General features: G+C 37.8%; 2 protein-coding genes across 5 annotated transcripts; both read right to left on the bottom strand.

Moving 5' to 3' along the window:
• Nucleotides 1–390: 390 nt before the first annotated feature.
• On the bottom strand, nucleotides 391–12,253 carry LOC117607655 (uncharacterized). Of its 4 annotated transcripts, none has more exons than XM_034331598.2 (14): nucleotides 11,216–12,253; nucleotides 9,992–11,122; nucleotides 9,033–9,787; nucleotides 7,695–8,793; nucleotides 6,985–7,446; nucleotides 6,453–6,791; nucleotides 6,100–6,233; nucleotides 5,548–5,782; nucleotides 4,037–4,428; nucleotides 2,975–3,514; nucleotides 2,361–2,618; nucleotides 1,358–1,979; nucleotides 995–1,143; nucleotides 391–930 (listed from the first exon to the last, which is right to left on the bottom strand). In XM_034331598.2, exons 2-12 carry the CDS (start codon nucleotides 10,476–10,478, stop codon nucleotides 1,566–1,568), a joined length of 5,115 nt encoding a protein of 1,704 aa, XP_034187489.2. In that variant the 5' UTR covers nucleotides 10,479–11,122; nucleotides 11,216–12,253; the 3' UTR covers nucleotides 391–930; nucleotides 995–1,143; nucleotides 1,358–1,565. The 4 variants fall into 4 exon arrangements, with proteins under 4 accessions (XP_034187489.2, XP_034187492.2, XP_034187493.2 ...); XM_034331601.2 differs by having other exon boundaries at nucleotides 6,109–6,233; nucleotides 11,216–12,252; XM_034331602.2 differs by lacking the exon at nucleotides 11,216–12,253 and having other exon boundaries at nucleotides 9,992–10,211; nucleotides 10,283–10,384.
• Nucleotides 12,254–17,111: 4,858 nt separating this feature from the next.
• On the bottom strand, nucleotides 17,112–19,874 carry LOC117607552 (cilia-and flagella-associated protein 96). Its single transcript, XM_034331370.2, has 4 exons — nucleotides 19,363–19,874; nucleotides 18,998–19,188; nucleotides 18,515–18,788; nucleotides 17,112–17,678 (listed from the first exon to the last, which is right to left on the bottom strand). The coding sequence occupies exons 1-4, from the start codon at nucleotides 19,424–19,426 to the stop codon at nucleotides 17,296–17,298; spliced, it is 912 nt and encodes a 303-aa protein (XP_034187261.1). The 5' UTR covers nucleotides 19,427–19,874; the 3' UTR covers nucleotides 17,112–17,295.
• Between the last annotated feature and the right edge of the window lie 272 nt (nucleotides 19,875–20,146).

The following is a 20,146-nucleotide window of genomic DNA, read 5'->3' as shown; positions in this document are numbered from 1 at the left end:
GCTGAGGCCGCCAATGGCGTCATCTATTCGCTCATTGCTATATAGGCGGTAAAAAAAGTAGCAGCTAACATATTACGGAAGTTATCGAGTGCACGGATCTTGTTCGCGAACGACTAGATCGGAGGAATCACGGGGACAGATTCTCTATGTTTTGAGTAATTGATGTTATTATCGGTGCGGTATTAAACCCCTATATTGATATTTGTTAAAGAAATAATAGGACACTTATGTAGTACATACTTCATATGAATTTAATAGATTGCGAACAGATATGAAGTTTCAATTCGGTTGGCTGTAGATTTTTTGTTTCTGTTTTCTTTTTTTTTTTTTCTTACCAGAACGCGAAGAGCATCAAGATACTGCATCAGCTTCTCGAAGTTCGTGGTTGGATTTAAGCCGTATTGTTTCTTCCCGAATCATTTTCAGTGCACGTAATAAGCATGCGTTTCTGTTCGCGATCCACGGATCTCCAGCAGGGATTTTCGAAAGGCGAAACTGTGCTGCTGTAGGTGGAAAGATACACCCCGACTGCAGGTGAATAAAGGATGAGAAGACGCCTTGGGATTTCTGGTACAAAAGGGATCTCTCGTTTCGCGGTGAGCTGCCCACAATCTCCAGTATGAATTTTCATCACGATGGAAGCTGATTTTTATATCGCGCATCACGACAGAAGCGAATAAATTGCTTTAGTGCCACGCTATATGTGTTGGGCTGTTGTGATTGTGTTCGTTTATTTGTACAATCGTTTTTATAAGAACGTAAAAGGCGAAAGCAATCATCGTCACCGTTGAAAGTTGGTCACCAACGCCTCGAGGGTCTAAGCAAAAAATTTATCACCGCTAGATGCTGATAGTCGGTGAGCTTCTTCAATTATCGACTTGATACGTTCTTGCTCCGACGCGGGAAAGCAGGGTTTTGTGCCTGGAACAGCTTAAACGAGCGAAAAACTTTTGATAGCACGCTAGCAGATTCTTCAAGGTAAAGCTTTACCTACCGCCCTGGAAAATTGTTTCCTTCGTTTAACAGTTTTAATTCAGTTACGCGGAACATTAGACGCATCCTGATAATGAACACTTGAGTTTCTATCGTGAAATGATTATACAGGGCGTTCCAGGCAATTGGATTCAGAAGAAGGGGCCTTTCCTAAGAATAACGAAGTCTCAGATTTTAATACTTTTAAAGATTATTTTGATTTGAAAGCGATAAAATGCGATGTAGGTGTTTAAGGTATATACGAAGTACTGTTCATCGATCACAAGAAATTCCATGAGAATAACGATTGGCTAATTATAATGACGCTGTTAATAAAAAGAACCTTGTTATTGAATAATTGGAACGCATTGGAACTCGGACTCACGTTTTGTATTAAACGTCTTCTTTATACATCGAGCTAATTATATGTTCAAGCAATTTTCCCGAGTTGTTTATCATATTCTCTTAACTTTTGGTTAGCAGATCGCCGTCTACGTTCAAAAACTTGGAGGCTCTTTGATGGAGTTAATTTAATCCTGAGGGAAACTTAGCTGACGGCAGTACGTCGAATAAGAGGATGATCTAAAATTCTGCTACTTTTTATTCATTTTGATAGACGGTCTGTTAGCTTGTGATATGTTCACGGCATTCACCATGCATTCTTCTATCCAAAGGAAACAAGTTCCAGTTTTGTTTTGGAAATATGGCAAAACTATTCCTTCCCTCATGCAACGTCTGTACCAGTCGAATTCTTCTTTATTCGTCGCAGTTTCTTTCAATAATCTGACAAATTTGCTTGATCGCATTGGATGTTCTGATTTTGGTCTCATCCAATGTTTCTCTAAACCACTTTTATAGGTTACAGTGTCTATAGTTTTAATAATACCAAGTGCTAAATTTTGAAGATTGTTCTCCAAATAATCGTAGATCGATACTGTTTTTTCTGGTACAAGCTTCTTCATTTCTAACATCTTCTTAATAGACGGTTCGTGACTACCAGAGGCTAACTGAATTCATAGACATTTTTGAGTGCATTAAGTTAGGTGAAAAGTTGTTAAAGTAAGTTGAATTAGATTAGGTTTAATTTATTAATTTTATACTCATGAATAAATTTATCCTTTTTTTTTTATAGTGATTGTTGGTTATAGCGATAGGTATTATTTATGTTATTTTATTGTAAACGAAAAGAGAAATTGGAAAACCTAAAAAAATGTCGTTTAAGTGATTAATGATGTAAGAATTTTCAGTTGAATGCTGGTTGAGGTTTGAACAAAACTAGAATTGAAAGTACCCTTCAAAATCAAAGTTCTTTTGATTACAAGACCAATGGGGATTTAATTGGAACATTTGGCAGTAGTTTCGCATAAAAGGAACATTAATCTACTAACCGACATCCAATAGCGTCCGAGTGCCCTTTGGAGATCAACGACCGCATTCACATTTTGTTCCTTGAAACCGTATAAAACTCGAATTTTCAATAACTTTGGCAAATTGTGTTCCATGTTACTTATTAAAGGAAGGTCGTGAGTATTTGCCCAAATACCATCGCCATTTTTGCCAAACGGAAAGGGCCAATCGTAGGGAATCGAGTATGTGCTTCGTAACATCTTTCTTCTATCGAAGTTTGTTGGCTTCAATCCAGAATGCTGGTGTTAATAAAATACATTTACTATAAAGATATCGGTATTAAAACGGTAATTAATACATTGACTGCTGGGAGGGTCATCGATTCCTCAAATATTGGAAAATCGAATAATTAGGAAAATAGAAGTTAAATGTTTGTTTCTTTTTAAAAAAATAGCGATAAATATGATAAATAAAATACGCAAAAGTTTATAATATCTTAAAAATGTTTTAAAAACATTTGATATACTAAATTTGGAATTTCGTAAAGAAAATTTATCAATACATCTTTTCATTTTTTTTTAAGGGCAGTTTGTGTAATAAGGAACATCTTTGTAAACGAGCTGCAGAAAGGAAACGGTTAATTTCATTATCTAACCTGAATTGTTAGCAGGGTCTTTGATTGCGACTCAGGTTTCAACGGTTCAAACATAATAAGTCGACGAAGTTTCGGTCTGTGTGGACTAGGATAGATGATGGCGCTAGTCTGGTTATCAAAGGTGGTTGCCAATTCGGCCTGGTTGCTTACGGATCGATGAAGGTACTCGTAAGCCGTGAGATTCCGATTTATCGAAAATATTCTGGAACGAATGTCATTGGGCCGGAAGCAGAGCCTCTCGTGATCGCAGTAATGCTCAAAGCATTCGTTTCCTTCGTTCTCCGTCTCTTCTCTGTCCTGGTAAGTCACTTTGCCTTCGACAAGGTCCACGTTTGACTTCGATTTCTGACGTTCTAACGTTTCTTTGCGATGGTAACTCGTCCTACCGTCATTCAGCACTTCGAATACATTTTTAAAAACGTCTGTAGTGGAAAATATAACGGCCGGAAACTCGAAGAGGCAGAAGTTGTAGGTGGAGGTTGATCGGTTGCCACAGATGGCGCACGAGTTGCCTCTGAACGTTACACCATCTTCTTTGATCTATGGGTAAAATGGTACATATATCTACCATTTCTGGCCATTGTCTTATTTCTTTCAATATATTAACATGTTGCGATCGAACAGTAGATCTACCCCGTTGAACACATCAGTTTGATAGTTTCAGGAAATCGAAAAATTGTCCTAAACTCAACAAGTTATACCTCGTGCTCGGAATACAAGGTTAGATTAGGTTGAAATTCAAAATGGGGGATTCAATATGGCACATGAAAAAGTAAAAAACAATTGGACCTTTACGAAACAGAACTTCTGGGAGTTTTCCAACTCGTTAATTTGGAATCTGCAGTTGAATTAAAAAATGAATATGTAAAATGATGAATGAAAAATTGCGCACAATGTAAGAAATTTCGAAAATAAAGTTCAGAATAAGTTAAAATTAAATTTCAACTGGAAATCATGGAGTTGAGGGTAAAAAGGGTGAAGTACATTTCAGCACTCGGAAAACTATGTCCGGGTATTAGATATCTGCATTGGAATGAATTTCATCTCGCTGGTTTCGATTACCTTCAGATCAACTCCATCGGCCATCGAAACTTCGTAATCACCTCTTCCGGATATGCTGACTCGAACTTTGTCTGGCATCGATAAAGTACAGCTAACTGTTGACTGATCGTAGAACACCGTGGCATAGTTCTTGTGTTCCACGCGACATGTCAACTGAACGGAGACAAAGCCATCCTCGATCAATAGCCCAGTCACATCTTCCTCGTATTCGAAGCTGTGTCTTGAGGTAGCCTCGTCAAAGTGCTTCAGATTCGCAAACGATACACCGTAGTTTTGAGTTCCTTGCTCCTGGCTTTCTTTAGATACAAAATATTCTAGAATTTCTTCTTCGGTCCAGTCACACGTCACTGGTTCCTTTTCTATCGTATATCCGGTTGTGATACGCGTGCCATCTAAAATCATTACTCATTATAAACTTCATTTGGAAATTTAAGAACTTGGCACAATAACAATTAACCCTTTGCACCAAATCTGTATATTAATACGTAACCCTAAGTAAAATTCTTTTTAATTTTTATTGAAATTTATGTTTCCATTTTTCCCTAACAATTTAAAGGGAATACCAACGGCCAAATAACCTCTGCCCGAGAACTCGCTCGAGCCACTTCAAGAAGTAATGAATTTAAAAGCACTTAAGGCTCCCACGGTTGTATTAAAATCGACATTATCGAAAATGGAGCAAACTTTTCTGACCCACGGAACTTCTACCCACCAGAGACCGCGTTTCTCGTGTAACCGTAAAATGTTTCATCCTTAGCTTGACTGATAATTTCTTTTTATAGGGGAATGTATCAGAAAAGTTGAACGAAACATAAATATGATTAATCTGTGAAATATACGAGGTGTTCTGGTAAAGAGAATGTTATTAACAAAAATTAATTACTGCTGGAAAATTTGCAAAAATATTTTTCTTTTAATAAAAAATCAAGGTTGCCTCCACTTTTGCGACTAATCATGTAATTTCTTTTTATGCAATAATGCAGGTAACACAGTGGCATAGTACAAAATATGTTACAATATATGTTATATATCGAGTTTGGCGAGGGTAAATATTTATTTTTGACGAAGATGCAAAATTATGCAACGATTCACGGCTGCAGCACGTAAAACGTTTTCTCAGAACGTATGCGAAAACCAAGTTCATAAACTTTCATCCAAACTTTCCTCATCTCGACTGTACTTTGTTTGCTCGTTGAATACACTTGCCACAAACATTCGAGAAACCGGTGACAAGCAAATTTTTCTCTTTTTTGAAATTGCTTTGATTGTTCACTTTCTTATTAAGAATTTTTAATTATGAACAGCTGAACGATGCTAAAAGTAAAAAAAAAAATTAAGTAATTTAAAAATCTCGAATTGAAATCCAAAAATTTGAATTCTAAAATATAAAAATTTAAAGGTATAATATTCCCTTTAACGTTAAAGGAAATCTTGTACTAACAGACGGATAACGAGATTTAAGAAGACGAAAGAAGAACAAAGGATCATTTTGTAAAGTGACAAGAACTTACCAGGGAATTCGACAATCAATTCCCCATTAGAATTCAGCAACATGTTGGTGCCGTCAGCTCGACGTGTGAATTTCTCGTTGACCTCGTAGTCGGAGGCTGTCCTCACGAGTAATCGATGGTGTACGCTTACGACCAAGTCGTCGGCCACCTCGTACCATCCACCATCGTGATCCAGCACCGTGTACCCTAACACTTTGACCGGTGTATCATCCATTGACAGGATACTGTCATGATCCTGAGGACACATCACGTTCGACGGATCAGTGAAAAGGGTGGCTCTTCCATTGATGTATCGCAATAAACATAAGGGCGAAAGCTTCTATGTAAATAAAGTCTTACGTTTCTAGACAAGAGAGGGATTCCTTAGGTCTAATTCATTTTGTATAAAAAAAAAAGAAGAATTCTAGACCGAAGAGGTACTATTTCAATTATTATTTAAATAATTCGTCTGGTCCAGTATGAACGGTCAAATATCATTCAAAACCTGAACTCTTGTCTTTAATTGAATCAGATCGTTCTGGTGCTTGGATCAAAACGAAATTTAACGATCACTTGATTCACCGTCGATGAACTCTGCTGTAACGGTGTAGGAGTTCCTTCGACCACTTTAACCGCTTGAGGCCTCAGCAAACTCGACGACTTTCTTCTAATTTTAAAAACTTTCTTCTCTCTGCTTGATCTGTCACCTTTAAAATTGCAGTTCGCGTCTTCGATAAGCTATTTTCAGTTTAAAAAGAATTTTCTTTTACATAGGATGTGTTTTGTAATTGTATAATATTCATACGTAGAAAAATGATTAAATCTGAAATTTGGAGCTTGGAAATTAGAATTTTACACTTTCCAAATGCAACGACGAAATTCGTAAAAGTAAATAATACTGATATATAAAGAATCAGTGTGTTCACCTTTTTGAAAATTCGTGTCATCTTTATTGTCTTCGTATTCGTCAAATGGAAGCTTTTCGAAGGATGTACAAGTTACAATGACTCCATTAGGTCGAAGAACAATAATTTTTCCATCGTCGAGATACTTCAAAATGGTTCCATTTCTCAGAAACTTTCTGCAAACTTCATGGACGCCATTGATGTTACCGTATCTTTTCGATGTCCCATAGCATTGACGAATATAAAATGGATTATCGGGTTCGGTACCGATGATTGGTTCTATCAGTAATCCAGTCGGCCATGATGCTTTGAAACTGACGCTTATATTTTGCCAACTGTCCTGAGAATTTCTTTCTTCCACTAAATAATATAAAATTTTATGCCTAATTGATTATTCCATAAAATGTACACATAATGGTGATATAAATTATGAAAATTTGAAATTTAAAGTTGTGAAATTTTGCAATTTGGAATTGATTAATTCTGAATTTAATTTAAATCGGTTACTAACAACAGGAACTTTAAAGGAAAGGATGAATAAAGAAATACTAACGCGATGGGATCAAGAATTTCTCAAAGGCAAGGATAATCCCAGTTCCAGTCGTTAAATGAAACATTTTGCTGCTTTCACGACTGCCATTATTAATTCGCTGAAATAATCGTAAACTGTAATCGTGTACAGTAACTGTAATCCGTATGTCTTTGTCTTTGTAAAGCCAGTCGTCCATTTCCACTTGCACCAAAGTACCATCAGCTGAAGAAAAAGTTTTCTTGGTATTCTTGATTTGTACGCGTAATCTGCCAAGATCATAGCCTACGAACTCATAGTCTGTTTCTTTTTCAACTGTATGAACCGATAAGCTTTGTTTCGTTGTTGAAAAGGACCTTAGGTCTGGACTCGACGTCGAGCTAGCTTTTTCAGTAGTGGCTTTATCATCCTGTCGTTTCTTTTTCTTAGAAGCCGTTTTTTTCTTCTTCTTTGAACTTTCTACCGTCTCCTCAGCAGAAGTGGTTTCTATGGAAGAAAAAATATAGATGTTTGTTTTATTCGAAGGGATTTAAAAAAAAATAATAGAGTATCCTGTAACGAACGATTTTATAGCGAACGAATGGTAAAACGAAGCAACTTGTAGAACGAATTAGTTCGTGATTAGTCTACGATGAACGAATTTTTAGTCAGGTATAAATATATTCACTTCTCACAAATAAAAGAATCGCGGGATGGCAAACTGTATCGCTACTCTTTCGATCCACAGCACTTACCCGTTTCCAGAGTTCGTTTTTGTCGAAGTAAATCCCGCCGTTTCGCAAGATCCCTAGCCTTCAAGGATCCAGGCAGAATGAAGTCCTCGTCGCGGAACAGCAACGTTTCGTCGTACATCTCGGCTCTCTTCATCATTAATCTTTCGATCAATTCGGTCGTCTGCAATATGTACAGTTCTTCCTCGCGACGTATCCAATCCTTTTCTTCAGCTACCACGTACTCGTTGAAGTCGCGAAGACGAACTGGCGTTCGAATGTTGCAAATTCGTTCCTCCTGGTGCACTCCATTAACTATCCTCTTGTTACCGAAATACAGCAACAACGAATCCGTCGGTTCAAAATACTGAGACTCCGTGTGATCGAACGTTTGAAGACATTCGTAAAGAAGCTGCAGAAAAAACCACCTCGACAACACTTCCACGTCGTTGAAATTTTTCAAACTCCGCTTGTCATCTTTTCTTTTATTAAATATATTGTTTTGTAAATAACCGGGTGCTAACAATTCACGGGGATCTATCAGATCGAACAGAGAAGCACATTCGACAAAAGTTGGCACGATTTTACCGTAATCAATATTCCCATCGCTTTGAATGTGAACTTTGTCGGTGGATTTTAAGGTCAGATCGGAGGACGATTTGCTGCGTTTCAACGAGGAGATTGAACTTTGTAAATTCATCATACTTTTCAATACGGGTTTTTCGGTGTTAAACACAGGTGGTCCAAATATCATTCTGTCGAACAATAAAATATGCAAATAGTGTTTGATCTCTTCGTTGCTAATTTCAACATCGAAGTAACCTCTAGTTTCATCGAGGTGACGAGAGTACTCTTTACGTTTTTTCTCAGAAATTTCTGGCTGCGAATTAAAAATGCCGATACTCGGGTGCCAGAAGATCGATAAAATATTGTTTACTATGTTGGCTATGGTTGTGGTGTTATGGAGAAGGCGAACGACTTCGTTCATCGAGTCTCCATGGATTAATTCGATGTCAGGTTCCTCATTATTGTAGACCTCGTTTAGACCGAATTTAAGATTCAGGAAATCTAATTTTTGTTGAATTAGGGTAATGGAGGATTGGATGACAGGTTCGGTTTCTGTCTGAAGGAAATTATATGTTATTAGTATTTTTATCCGGGGTCGACCATGTCCCCTAGCTTGATTAAAGTGTTGAGTATTTAGTGTTATCCTAAGCCTTAGAGTATAACAAATTTTTAAAATTGAGTGAAAATTATAAAAAATATAAGAAGAAGAATCACTATGGGTTATGGTAAAACAAAAGGTAAGTGCTGAACTGTAATCAGAGTGTCAAAATTATTTATCTGAGAAATCATACTCACCGTTTCAGACACATTAGCATCACCTTTCTCATTAACAAAGTTTTCAACCTCTAGTTTTCCTTCATTTTCTTCAATTTGCATTAACATAGCCAGCAATACCAACGGCACAGTAACACATTCCGGAGGTATCTCATCCAAAAATGCCTCATAAACCTTCGTATCCACTTTTTCTTCTACAACGTTAAGAATACTCTTGTCCACGTACATACTTTTCAAGTAATTACTGTGCTGTCGATGAAGATCATAAATATCATACACGAAATACGATACATTGTTGTACATATCCTTCTTCATAGTTTCATATTCATCTTCATCAAATTCCTGTGGAACTTTTGGCGGACAGAAGGTTAAGAACGCAATGTCACATAAATGTGGATGGTTTTTAGGATCCATCGATCGTTTCTCGATTGTTGTCCAAAAATTAAACAAATCGGCTTTCTCAACGAAATACGCTTCATGAAATTGTAATTTCTTGGTGGTCGAAGATTCGGTTGGTTCCTGTTCCACTCTTCGATCCAGTTTTTCGTTCGGTCTTAGAATCCTGAGGATGCAGGTTGTCGGTACATCCACCTCCATCAAGTGTTCCGGTAGATCTGGATTCTGAAAACCGGTGAGAATCACGTAGAGATTTGGTCCGTTTAACGGAGCATCATCGACGTAAACGGTATCCCGCCATTCCTCGTTGCGTTTCCTCAGTTTCGTGTTTGCCTTGAAGTTGAATACCTCTGGGTCAAACCCCTTTGATTTTGGTTGTCCTGTTGAAATAATGATGGCAGACATGGTAAGATAAATAGAAAAAAAGGAGGAGGTTACACAATTCGATCAGTATATTTAAAAAAATTTTTTTTTATGTCCTCTCTCTTTCAATCAACCTTCTCTTATACAACATAGTTACGAGAAATAAGACCACTTTTTGCCAAGAGGGCAAATTTTTGGACGGAACTGGTCTATGCACCTACCCCAATCAGCCACAGTCTGCATGATCAAATACTCTTCATCTATTTTACGCTCCAGATCAGCCAGTTTTTTCACCACACCAATGTTCTCTTCTTTGGCTCGGTATATCAAATATTTGATAACTCGTGCCATCAGCCAACAGGGCAGTACACCGTTGTCCTCGTTCAGAATCTTGCTAGCGTAATGACAAACGCCCTGGATCGTTGGGCATTTATCCAGGCTCTGGTTCGAAAACACTTTCACAGCGTCCAAGGTTTGCCGGTAGCTCAAAGAGTAAATTGCTTTTCGTTTACCATCTTCAGCAGCCGCGTTGAAAATTGACACGCACTTTGAGTGTTCGACGATCGTCTCGACCATCAGTATCACCATACACCACCAGCTGTCCTCGTTAATCGAGATCGCCTCTAACTCGGCACGCCAGGAATCCTCGTCGATTTGCTTCCGTCCTTTACCCGACGCATCGGACTTCGCCGTTCTCCTTTTACGCATCGTCAATCAATTTTCCAACCCCTAAGTTATATCGTACATCTATCGTATATCCACGAGATAACCTGATCGATTATCGAACAAGTGAGAAAGTCAGGGGAAACTTTTTCGAGTGCCGTATAGGGTGGGTTAAAATATTGAGTTTAAAGTTTAAGGATGTTGAAATATTGATTATGAAAATTAATTTTTAAATGGACGATGACTAAATATATTATTTAGATGGGAAGATCGTACTACAACATATAGAATCTGAAACGTCGGTCAATGAAAAATTACGTTCTTAAATTCCAAAGACATCCAAATATTCTTTCTATCAATAATTCCATTCAAATTTAACCGAAATTTAATTCAACCCTAGCTATCCTTCACTACAGAGAGAGAGACTATGTATGTCCTTTGTACAGCGTGTCGACACCTTTCAAAGTTCTCGCTAGACTGAACCTCCTCAAAGTATGCATCGCCGCGTTAGAAAAGTTTTCTAAACATCTGAAGGAAATATTTCCAGGTAGGAAATAAATGATGTCGGCCGTAGTTTGTTCCTCTCGGTATTTACTGCACGTCAATGTTGACGTTTCTTGTTTGACGATCGTGCAGGTATGGTAAATAAACGTTTGAGTTCAATAGGATGTCGCGGATGTTGAGAGAACCTACAGGAAATACTCGTATGGAATAAAAGTTGAAGGATGTTTGGGTAAATGTTGGAACAGTAGGGCGAGTGTCTTTCAATTGGAAAATGTTACCTTTTCTCGTGAAGCATGAAGTAGTTTTTTTTTGAGGTGTTTGAACGGAGCTATTTGCAAACGAACCATGATCTTCAATTAATAGTGGTAGAGTCAATCATGATCTAAACCTACTGCAATCTAATTAAAAACAACTGCATAAAACTTTTCAAATAGCTTTCAATGTAAAGTCATAAAATTTTCTTGTAATAAGCAAGAAGCTTTCTTTCAAAAATTGAGCTTAATAATTGATCAGCTTCGAAACGTTTCCTCCTTATTCCTGCGGCGATTCACATGCAACGAAAATATCCTGAAAACTCTTTCTCCACCACGGGCTACGTTTTCATGTACTTTTTATCCCACTTTACAGCAGCCCGTTTCATGACCGGCTTTTCTAAGTTTTCAGACAGATTCTAGCAGATTCCGTGCACACCTGAAACGCCTGTCGTGCCTTGCACGTTTCAGCAAGTTTGTACAAACGAGAATTTTAGAAAACTGCTACTGGCGAAGGTAGTCGCAGAATGAAAAAATTCTTGATTGTCTCCTTCTTAACTTCTTGCTAGCGATTTTCGCTAACAACGGACATGGTCATTTTTACCGTTTCTGTCTTACAACTTTGGAATCCAACAACTTTTCATATGCCGGATAAAATATTATCCTTGTCGTTTTAAATTTCTTCTTAAATACCATTTCTTCTTAGAACCATTTCATTTCTATGGGAGCAGAGATATTCGAAGAATGTCACAGAACAAAATGACACATCCGTGAGCTGCAAAACATCTCGGCTGTTTCAATAAATTGGAAAGCCTATCTACGTTTCGTGTGAATACAACTGTCGCGCTCACACAGAATCCTCCATCTTCAATTTTCCTAATCACCTTCATCCTTGCCATCAGTTGCTGATGATTCTTATCTTGCCCCTTTTCCTTTTTGTTTGCCGAGTTCGCGTCGCGTCGTGTCGCTTTCATAATCGTTACCGAGTACCTCGTTGTTCCCGGTGGGCCAAACGCGGAAGACAGCGTATTCTTTTCATTTAATTCCCGCGACGCTCCGCGAGCTGTTTAATGGATCTGTGAATACGGCAACAGCCACGCCAGGGAACAGTGTCCATTAACAAAACTGTCGCGCGATTCGGGCCAACTTCCAAGCGCGACATATCGCCGCGCTATATCACCGGCGAATTAATTAATGAACGCAGTATTTTATTGCGAGCTCGCGAGTATCTTGACCCACTGGCAAATGCCGTCGTAATTTGCAACTAGATGCCAGGAGTCACGATTCATATGAAAGATCGAATTTTAAATATTTCAAAAACTTTAGACTCTTTTTTTATTTTCTGCTTCTAAATTCGTGACTTGAAAGATTTGAATCCCTAATTTCAATAGAAGCACCCGATGCACGTTTGATCGTGAAATTAAAATTTCAGAAAAAAGGAAGAAAATGAAAGCAGAAAGAAAGTTTCTGAATACCATAAAAGTGACCCTGGTAATCGAATCGTTGAATTTCAAAATTAATTGATCCCTTTGTTCTGTTCGGCTTGAATTGAGCATTTAACAAGGCTTGGTCAGTAGTAATGGAAAACGTATTACCGTAGCTGTCGTAGGGACACGAACGACCCAACGTTATCACGCGGATGTGCAGGCTGTACTTAACGACGTAACTCCGTGGAAACTGTAATTCTAGTCTAAGAAGAGGAAAAAGTTGTGGTATCTCGAGTGTTAGGTTGGAACTTGCGTAAAATACGAGTTATGGAAAAAAAAGTTAAACAAATTGCTTGCCAAAAAGTAGGTTTTTTTTTATCACTGCACAGTAGACACTTTTCAACAACCAATCGTGCCAAACTGTTCCAAGCTTCGACAATTAAACAATTCGATCAATTAATTGCATAACCGTGATTCTAGGCCAACGAAACCGTGTTACAGTTTGTTATCCCTGATTCAAGGATATACAGGATACAAGCATGGGCCAACTCCCTTACCCCGAATTACCGTCACTCGAAGTTTATTCTCGTTTTTACATTCGGCCCTTCTTTTTTCCCCGCCGTTAATCCGCGCGCTTACCAAGCGACCGGGCAAAACCGGCGCAACATCGACCCAACAAATTTAATTAATTCTGATAATTGAGAAGTTTATCAAGTCGGAATCAGCTGGGTGGATCCGTGGTCGATGCGGGAACGAGGCCGAGAACGAAGGGAAAGTCCGGACAGAGGTTTGCTAATTTGTCGACAGTTTTGCGTTCGCATGCTCTGGCTTCGCTTTTAGAAATGAAAACGAGGTTTTGGTTTTAATTAAATCATAATATAGTTTGTCGCCTGTACACGCGCGTATTTCTGCATACACCTCAAACCTTCCAGTTTACCGTTCCTTGCGCGTATTTCTCCATGGATTTTCACACCCTGTGGTTTCTTTCCTTTGGTCAATTCTGAACGCGAACGAGCAGTTATTACATCCGAGTTTAGTTTGAATTTACTAATTTTCATGGAGAAATTGAAATAGTTGGCTCATGTTGCCATTATATTATAATTGATACTTTATACAAATTTGGAGTTTAGTTTCGTAAAGGGTTTTAATAAAAATCTAGAGGTTTCCAATTTTAATAAGGGCATTAGTCTAATCTAATTTAATTCGAATTACGCCGGCTATTGACGATGACCTTAATTATTGAGTTACCCTTTTCTGTACAAGATTTCATAGGGATAAGCTAGCGATGATACGGCGAACACGACCGTAACGTGGCGGAAAGAGGCAGCAAACCGCCGAAAAGTCACTTAGCTACAATGGCACACTCGATTCGAGTTAAACGGTCGTTTATGGCCGACGAGACAGCGGATTAGCGGTTAGGTAATTGTGGAACGGGCATGGACGGACGTGCGGACAGAAGTGCAGCCAGTTTTCGAGCGGTATTCAGGAAGCTGGTTATCGCAGGTGGAAACGATGATAGGTAAGCCAACCGTGATACGTTGACCTATTTAGATCAAGAAATATCATGACAGAAGGTAAGAGGAAGAAGATACGAATAACATTTAGAAGATAGAATTTTCATGATATCATTTTTAAAGGATATGAAAATTTTTTGTTAAAAAGGGTTAAAAATGGCCTTTTAATGACAAAACCATTTGCAATATTAATTTTCTCTCGTTTATTATCAATACCATGCGCGAAAAAGTTTATCACCTTTCTATGTAAAAAATGTACCTCACTGGTTGGGGCTTAAGAGGGTACAAAATGGAGTATGCAGAGAATGAAATTAAGCAAAAAGTTGAAGTATGAGAGAGAATAGGATAGAGAAGGAAAGCGAAGTACAGCGTTGAGCGTGCAAGCGATTTAGAGGGACCATAGTTTGAGTTTGAACAAGGCAGCGGTGTTCCTGGCGATGACCCCGCCGCACAATACTGTCCTGTTCCAGCATGTGAACCCGACAAGGACCACATATTTCCCAGGACAAACCCCTAGCCAACTTTGGTCTCGTACTTAGGATTGCCCTTCCACCACTATCAACCACGGTTACAACCTAAGACTGCTCGGCACCATTGCACTAATCCCTCTTCAACCTAACGGTTTATAACTTAACTTATACCGATATATTTTCAAGCGTTTATAAACGACCACGGAGACTATTATTCAACATAGAGAAAGATAGAAATTAAGCTATGCAACAGCTTAATACGTTGCCACATATAATATCCAATTTACTGCATTCATGAAATTTTCACGTTTCAATATCACTGTTGGCACGTGACAGCGAACCGCGTAATATTTCGATCTTCACCAATAATAGATGGAAATATCGGTGTGCATATCGTTACAGCCGAGTAGATTCGTTATAAAGGTATGTAGATACATACATTCGTGATGGCACAGAAACGTCCCACACGGGCCAACTACGGTAAACACCGAATGAATGCGTTTTAATTAAATCTCTATCAATCGAATTTGCTGGTTCACTTCACGCATTGATGAGTTTTAATTTTATCATTTGATCTTTGCTCCCCTGGAACACAAATTCCTTTCTACGTATAATACGTTCCAAAATGTGATTAACATTTTTTACTGTTAATTCAATTACTACTAATTCAAAACTAGTGGAGGGAAAGGAAAAAGTAGCGGTATACTTAAAAAGTAGAAATATTCGTAATAAATAATTTCTTTATTATTTATTCACTTTAACTTAATTTATCAGAATAAACTCTACATAATTCTCTTTCGTGTCTAAAAATCTTGTCAACACATCAAACGAATATTATGTATTTCGAGAGATAAATTTTGTTAATCTTTTATACACTCGTTGTTGCAGATTAGTTATGCGCTTTAACTGAATGATCATTTTCTGAAGCTGGCTCTCGTTTAATGGACGGGTATACACAATAATTGTCGTTTAATAAACATCGAAAAGACAGTCATAACGAGGAATACTTCAAAGAGAATTATCCGGTGGGTAACCTCTTCCATGGGAATTTCTGAAAAGACTGAATAAATATTCGTAAAAGCGACACTGTTCGAATGTGGACAGATTTTCCTTTGCCCTGTGCAGTATCAACTAACCGAAAGCCAAGGGAATCGTCGCAAACGGTTTACACGTCGAATAAAAAAGTATATATTTGAACGAGTATTTGCGAGGTATTGGCAGAAACCACAGTCTGAGTTTACCATTGCATCCGCAAGGTAAACGAGACTGGCTGTCTGTGAAGTCACATTACCCTCTGAATTGTGATTCAATCTTTATTGCAACGTTAATATTCTAGAATTTATATTATCAATACATTTTCTGCTAATGCGAATATATTCGTATTTGTATTGTTTGTTGTATTCGACGGTGAATACTGATACTGATCAAACTACTGGCGATGCTCACTAATTTTTATATTGAACAAACAATTTAATATATTCTTTATCTCGATAATGGCCAACATACATTTCAACAAAAATACCTGGTTAAAATTTATAAACTAAAATAAACAACTTGAAACCACGAGAGTGGTAGAAACTTTTGCATGCCTCTAGTAACTCTTACTTAAAACTCAATATGTCACACGTTTAATTTTCTCTTTTATTTGTCACGTGTTCCCTGTACCACAGTAATGTATTCTATAGTATTGAACACCCTGTATATGTTCGTTGGGAATCCGTGTAAGTACGTGTGGAGAGGGTGGCTGTCTTTGGTGCTGGGCCAAGGTAGAAATAGAGGGAGTGTGTATCGGAGGGGTTGGTGGTAGAAGGTATCGCAATGCTTGGAATGTTTAATACCAGCGCAACGATACGGCACGGAGGAATGGCCGGCTTCAGCCACGGAATAAATCTCGCGGAATCATACCTACCTGCTGCCATTTCTTGTCTGCCAGTAAACGCCCACTTGAAAATTTTTCAACGCGCTAGCGAAGCGAAAACGCTTATTGCGCTCCGATCCTAGGATCCTTCCCTTTTTTGTTTCGCTTCTTTCTTTCTTTTAAGAACGATCCTGCATTTCCATGACTGTTTCTTCGTGCGAAAGGACGGGATTAGTCGACGGGGGGTGTAGAATGTTTACCCTCCGATTTGCGCAATTCAATTCGTATTATTCCATTTTATATAGAATAATTCATAAGTTCCTTAATAAAAATGCTATTCTACAATAAATTGTAGAAAAACCAGGCTGAACGCTTATGCTATAAGTATAAATTTCTTTGCGCCTCCTGTTGTTAGCAGCTTCTGGTTCTCCTCTCATCAATGTTTTTGCGGGTATCTGCAGGATCTCGTCACTTGTCGTTCAGTATGAGCAACCGTTTTTCCCTCGGACAGGCAAAACAAGTCGTTAATTACCTAGACCTTGTCGATAGTCAAACACCGGTGACCTTAGCGCAGGCTGGCCAGCACTTTAAGTGACGCAACGAGTCTGTCGTTCTGGCACGCGATGTTTGCCAGGAACGTTTAATTACGACCGTTGGGAGTCGACTGGACAGCATGGAACGTTCCTTAGAATTTCATTAGTAAGTTCGAGCGTGACAGAATGATACGCTTTGAAAGGATCGTCTTTTGCACCTACTTAACTATTATACATATTTTTCGATAGATAGTCTTATAGAGAAAAAGTGAAGGTTGTGAATTTAATCGCAAATTTAATAAACCCTACTTATCCAAAGCGTAAACCTTTTCCCGATAGTTTAAGTAATTTGTCGCGTTACAAGACACGTCCGTAACCTGGTTTATAATGCTGTTAGTATACTTTGTTCGTAGAGATGGTCCACCTGTGACGAATTTATCTTCCACCTTCTGTTGCTTAGTACGTTTGTTGTAAGGATCACTGTGGTACGCAGGGTACTTGTCGAAACAACCCGAATAATTCCCGCCAGGTTTCTTAGGAAATGGAACGTAAAATTGACCGGGTCCTATCATTTTCGCTGCAACTTCTTTAGGTCTTACGTACGTGGGTCCAGGAGACTGGTCTAGGTAAGGGTTTGGTGGGAAAAAGTCTAGTGGTGCACTGGCGGTCAAAAATCGACCCACGCGTTCTATTACATTAAAGAAAAATAAATCAGTATTAAATTATATTAATTTATGTTTGAATTAAATATGTATATTGTTTTGTGTCTCTGTAGTTTTATATATAATATTATTGTCTTTTTTTCTTTCCTAAATTGTTCATATTTACATATCATTTGGTTCACATAAAATTTCAAAAACGAAAGGATCAAAAATAAATATCTTAAGAAACACCTGATCCCTTGATTGTGACTGGGTCATTTTTGTCAAACGCGCTGAAAACACAACCGTGGCTAATTAACGCGTTTACTTAATAATAGGTAACCCAATGAAAGCAGTCGATTTAGTTAATTCCGCTTTTTAAAGTCTCTCGACCGTACTTTGAAAGCTTGCACCCAGCGCAAAGACAGAAGAGGGAGAAAATAGAAGAGTGTCTAAACATAGCAAGCTTTCATTTTCCAACTTTCCTTACGACAAAAATGTAATTAGTTGTGTTAGCTTGGGAAACAAAATTCTAGCGGAAGAAAAAAAGGACGGTAGAAAAAGTAACGGTCTCCAATCTCCTTTCGTGTTACGAGCTCTCTTTATATTACTTTCTTCCTCGGCAATATTGTCTGTCGTAGCCAGAAAAGGGTAATGAACAAAAAGTGAAGAACAAAAACACCGACTGGGAAACTGGGAATTAAAATTCGGATAATAGGTACTATGATATTGCTTCAAATATTTTTATTTAGTATTTAATTGCATACAAATGCAAGAAAATTTAAAACGGCCTTGTTCTGAATAATTAGTCTAATATCGAATGACCCATATTTTGAATATAAAAAAAATTAGAAACATCGTAATATTAAAAAATATACTTTACCTCTTTTACCTGTCCTCTCAGGGTCATAAAGATTATGGGCATATGGTGGAAAAGGGTTCAGACAAATATTAGTATATCCTGGCCCACCACGAGGATTAGGTTTGATCTTCGGGTTCGGTAGTTCCGGTTCCTTTTTTTTGGTTTCTTGCTTCACAGCAGAACTGAAATAACTGACCTTCTCGAAACATCCGTGCCAATCACCAGGTGTTGCATGCTTTTTGGCAGGTGAAGGTGGTAACATATGACTTCCAAGTTTTGCTTGTTCGCGTTCCAACTGCGTAACATGAGTATATCAGAAGTAGTATAGATGATTTTAATGAAAATTAAACGCAAGAAAAAACATTCTTTTATTTGTTATTATGTAATATACTAGAATTAAAATAAAATATCACTTTCGACGGATCTGCCGGATTATCCTAAATTACAGTATACTGAAAGGTACCTTTGATTAATTGCTTCGACATTATTATATCACACGATTACCCGTTCTTTAGCCTCGAAACGCCATGGTTCGTATAATGCCTCTCCATACAAAATTCTCGCGAATTGCTCTTCGAATAAATCGGTAGGAGGTCCTGGAATCATTTGACGTCCTTTCTCGATGCCTTGTCGAAAGCGGACAGGAACTCCTTCATATTTGTCGAACGGTGCCGGATTTGGGTCGTGAAAATAGCCTTAAAACATAAGTAAGAAGAATTAATTAATTTAAAAAAAATTTTATTAATCAATTTATTCGAAGATTATGATACACTAGGTGCGTCATTTGTATCCCATTGAGAACAATTATCGACAGACCAAGTAAATGCACCAATTACTATGCATTTAAAATAAAAAATGAAATATTTTACCTAATCGATCGAGATCATGTCGCCCAAATCGTTGACCTAAAGGCTCTAGTTGTCCTCTTCTCATGGTTGTATTAAAACCAGAAAATTTTCTATCACTTTATTCCGTTAAGTAACCTGCAATTTTAATTGGTCTCTGATAGACTATATATTTTCACTCGAAATACAAAGTCAATTGTTCCGAGAATAAAGGGACAAGTTCAGAATCAATAAATGCTATGTTGAAACGTAATTTTATTCTCGACGTTAACGAGTCTTTAATGGGTCTGAAGTTGGTGAATTTAAATTGAGTGCTGTAACTGTACGTAACACTTTCGAGCCACTTCCAGAGTCTTCAGGGTAATGAATTAAACATCCCTTCCCCCGATATCTATAAGTTCCGTGAACTTGAGAATTTTAAATTTCAAATTTAATATTTTCACGTGTCAGGGCTAAGATAATTAACTTTACAATGACGGTGGACGAATCATAGTTATAAACCACACCTATGGCACGTATGCAATGCGTTATTCAAATTTTCAAGTGGAAGATTTTCATAATAGTGCAAAAATAATAACTAAAGAAATATTAGGTATACACACATATTTTACATTAGGCAATTGATGAATGAGCAAATCGATATAAATGTATCCTTCATAATGATACATCGAATGATACAAATATATCCTTTCACAACAATTTTTAATCATTTTTCACCACGAAGTACTTGTTCGCAAAGTTAGGAAACTTAAACGGAAATCAAACTTTGTTAGAGACCAAGAATTTCAGAGTTCCCGGCAAGAGTCCT

The sequence above is a fragment of the Osmia lignaria genome, chromosome 6, assembly GCF_051020975.1.
Source record: "Osmia lignaria lignaria isolate PbOS001 chromosome 6, iyOsmLign1, whole genome shotgun sequence".
Lineage (NCBI taxonomy): Eukaryota > Metazoa > Arthropoda > Insecta > Hymenoptera > Megachilidae > Osmia > Osmia lignaria.
The sequence above is the reverse complement of the archived record's forward strand: the minus strand, read 5'-3'. Positions and strand labels throughout refer to the sequence as shown.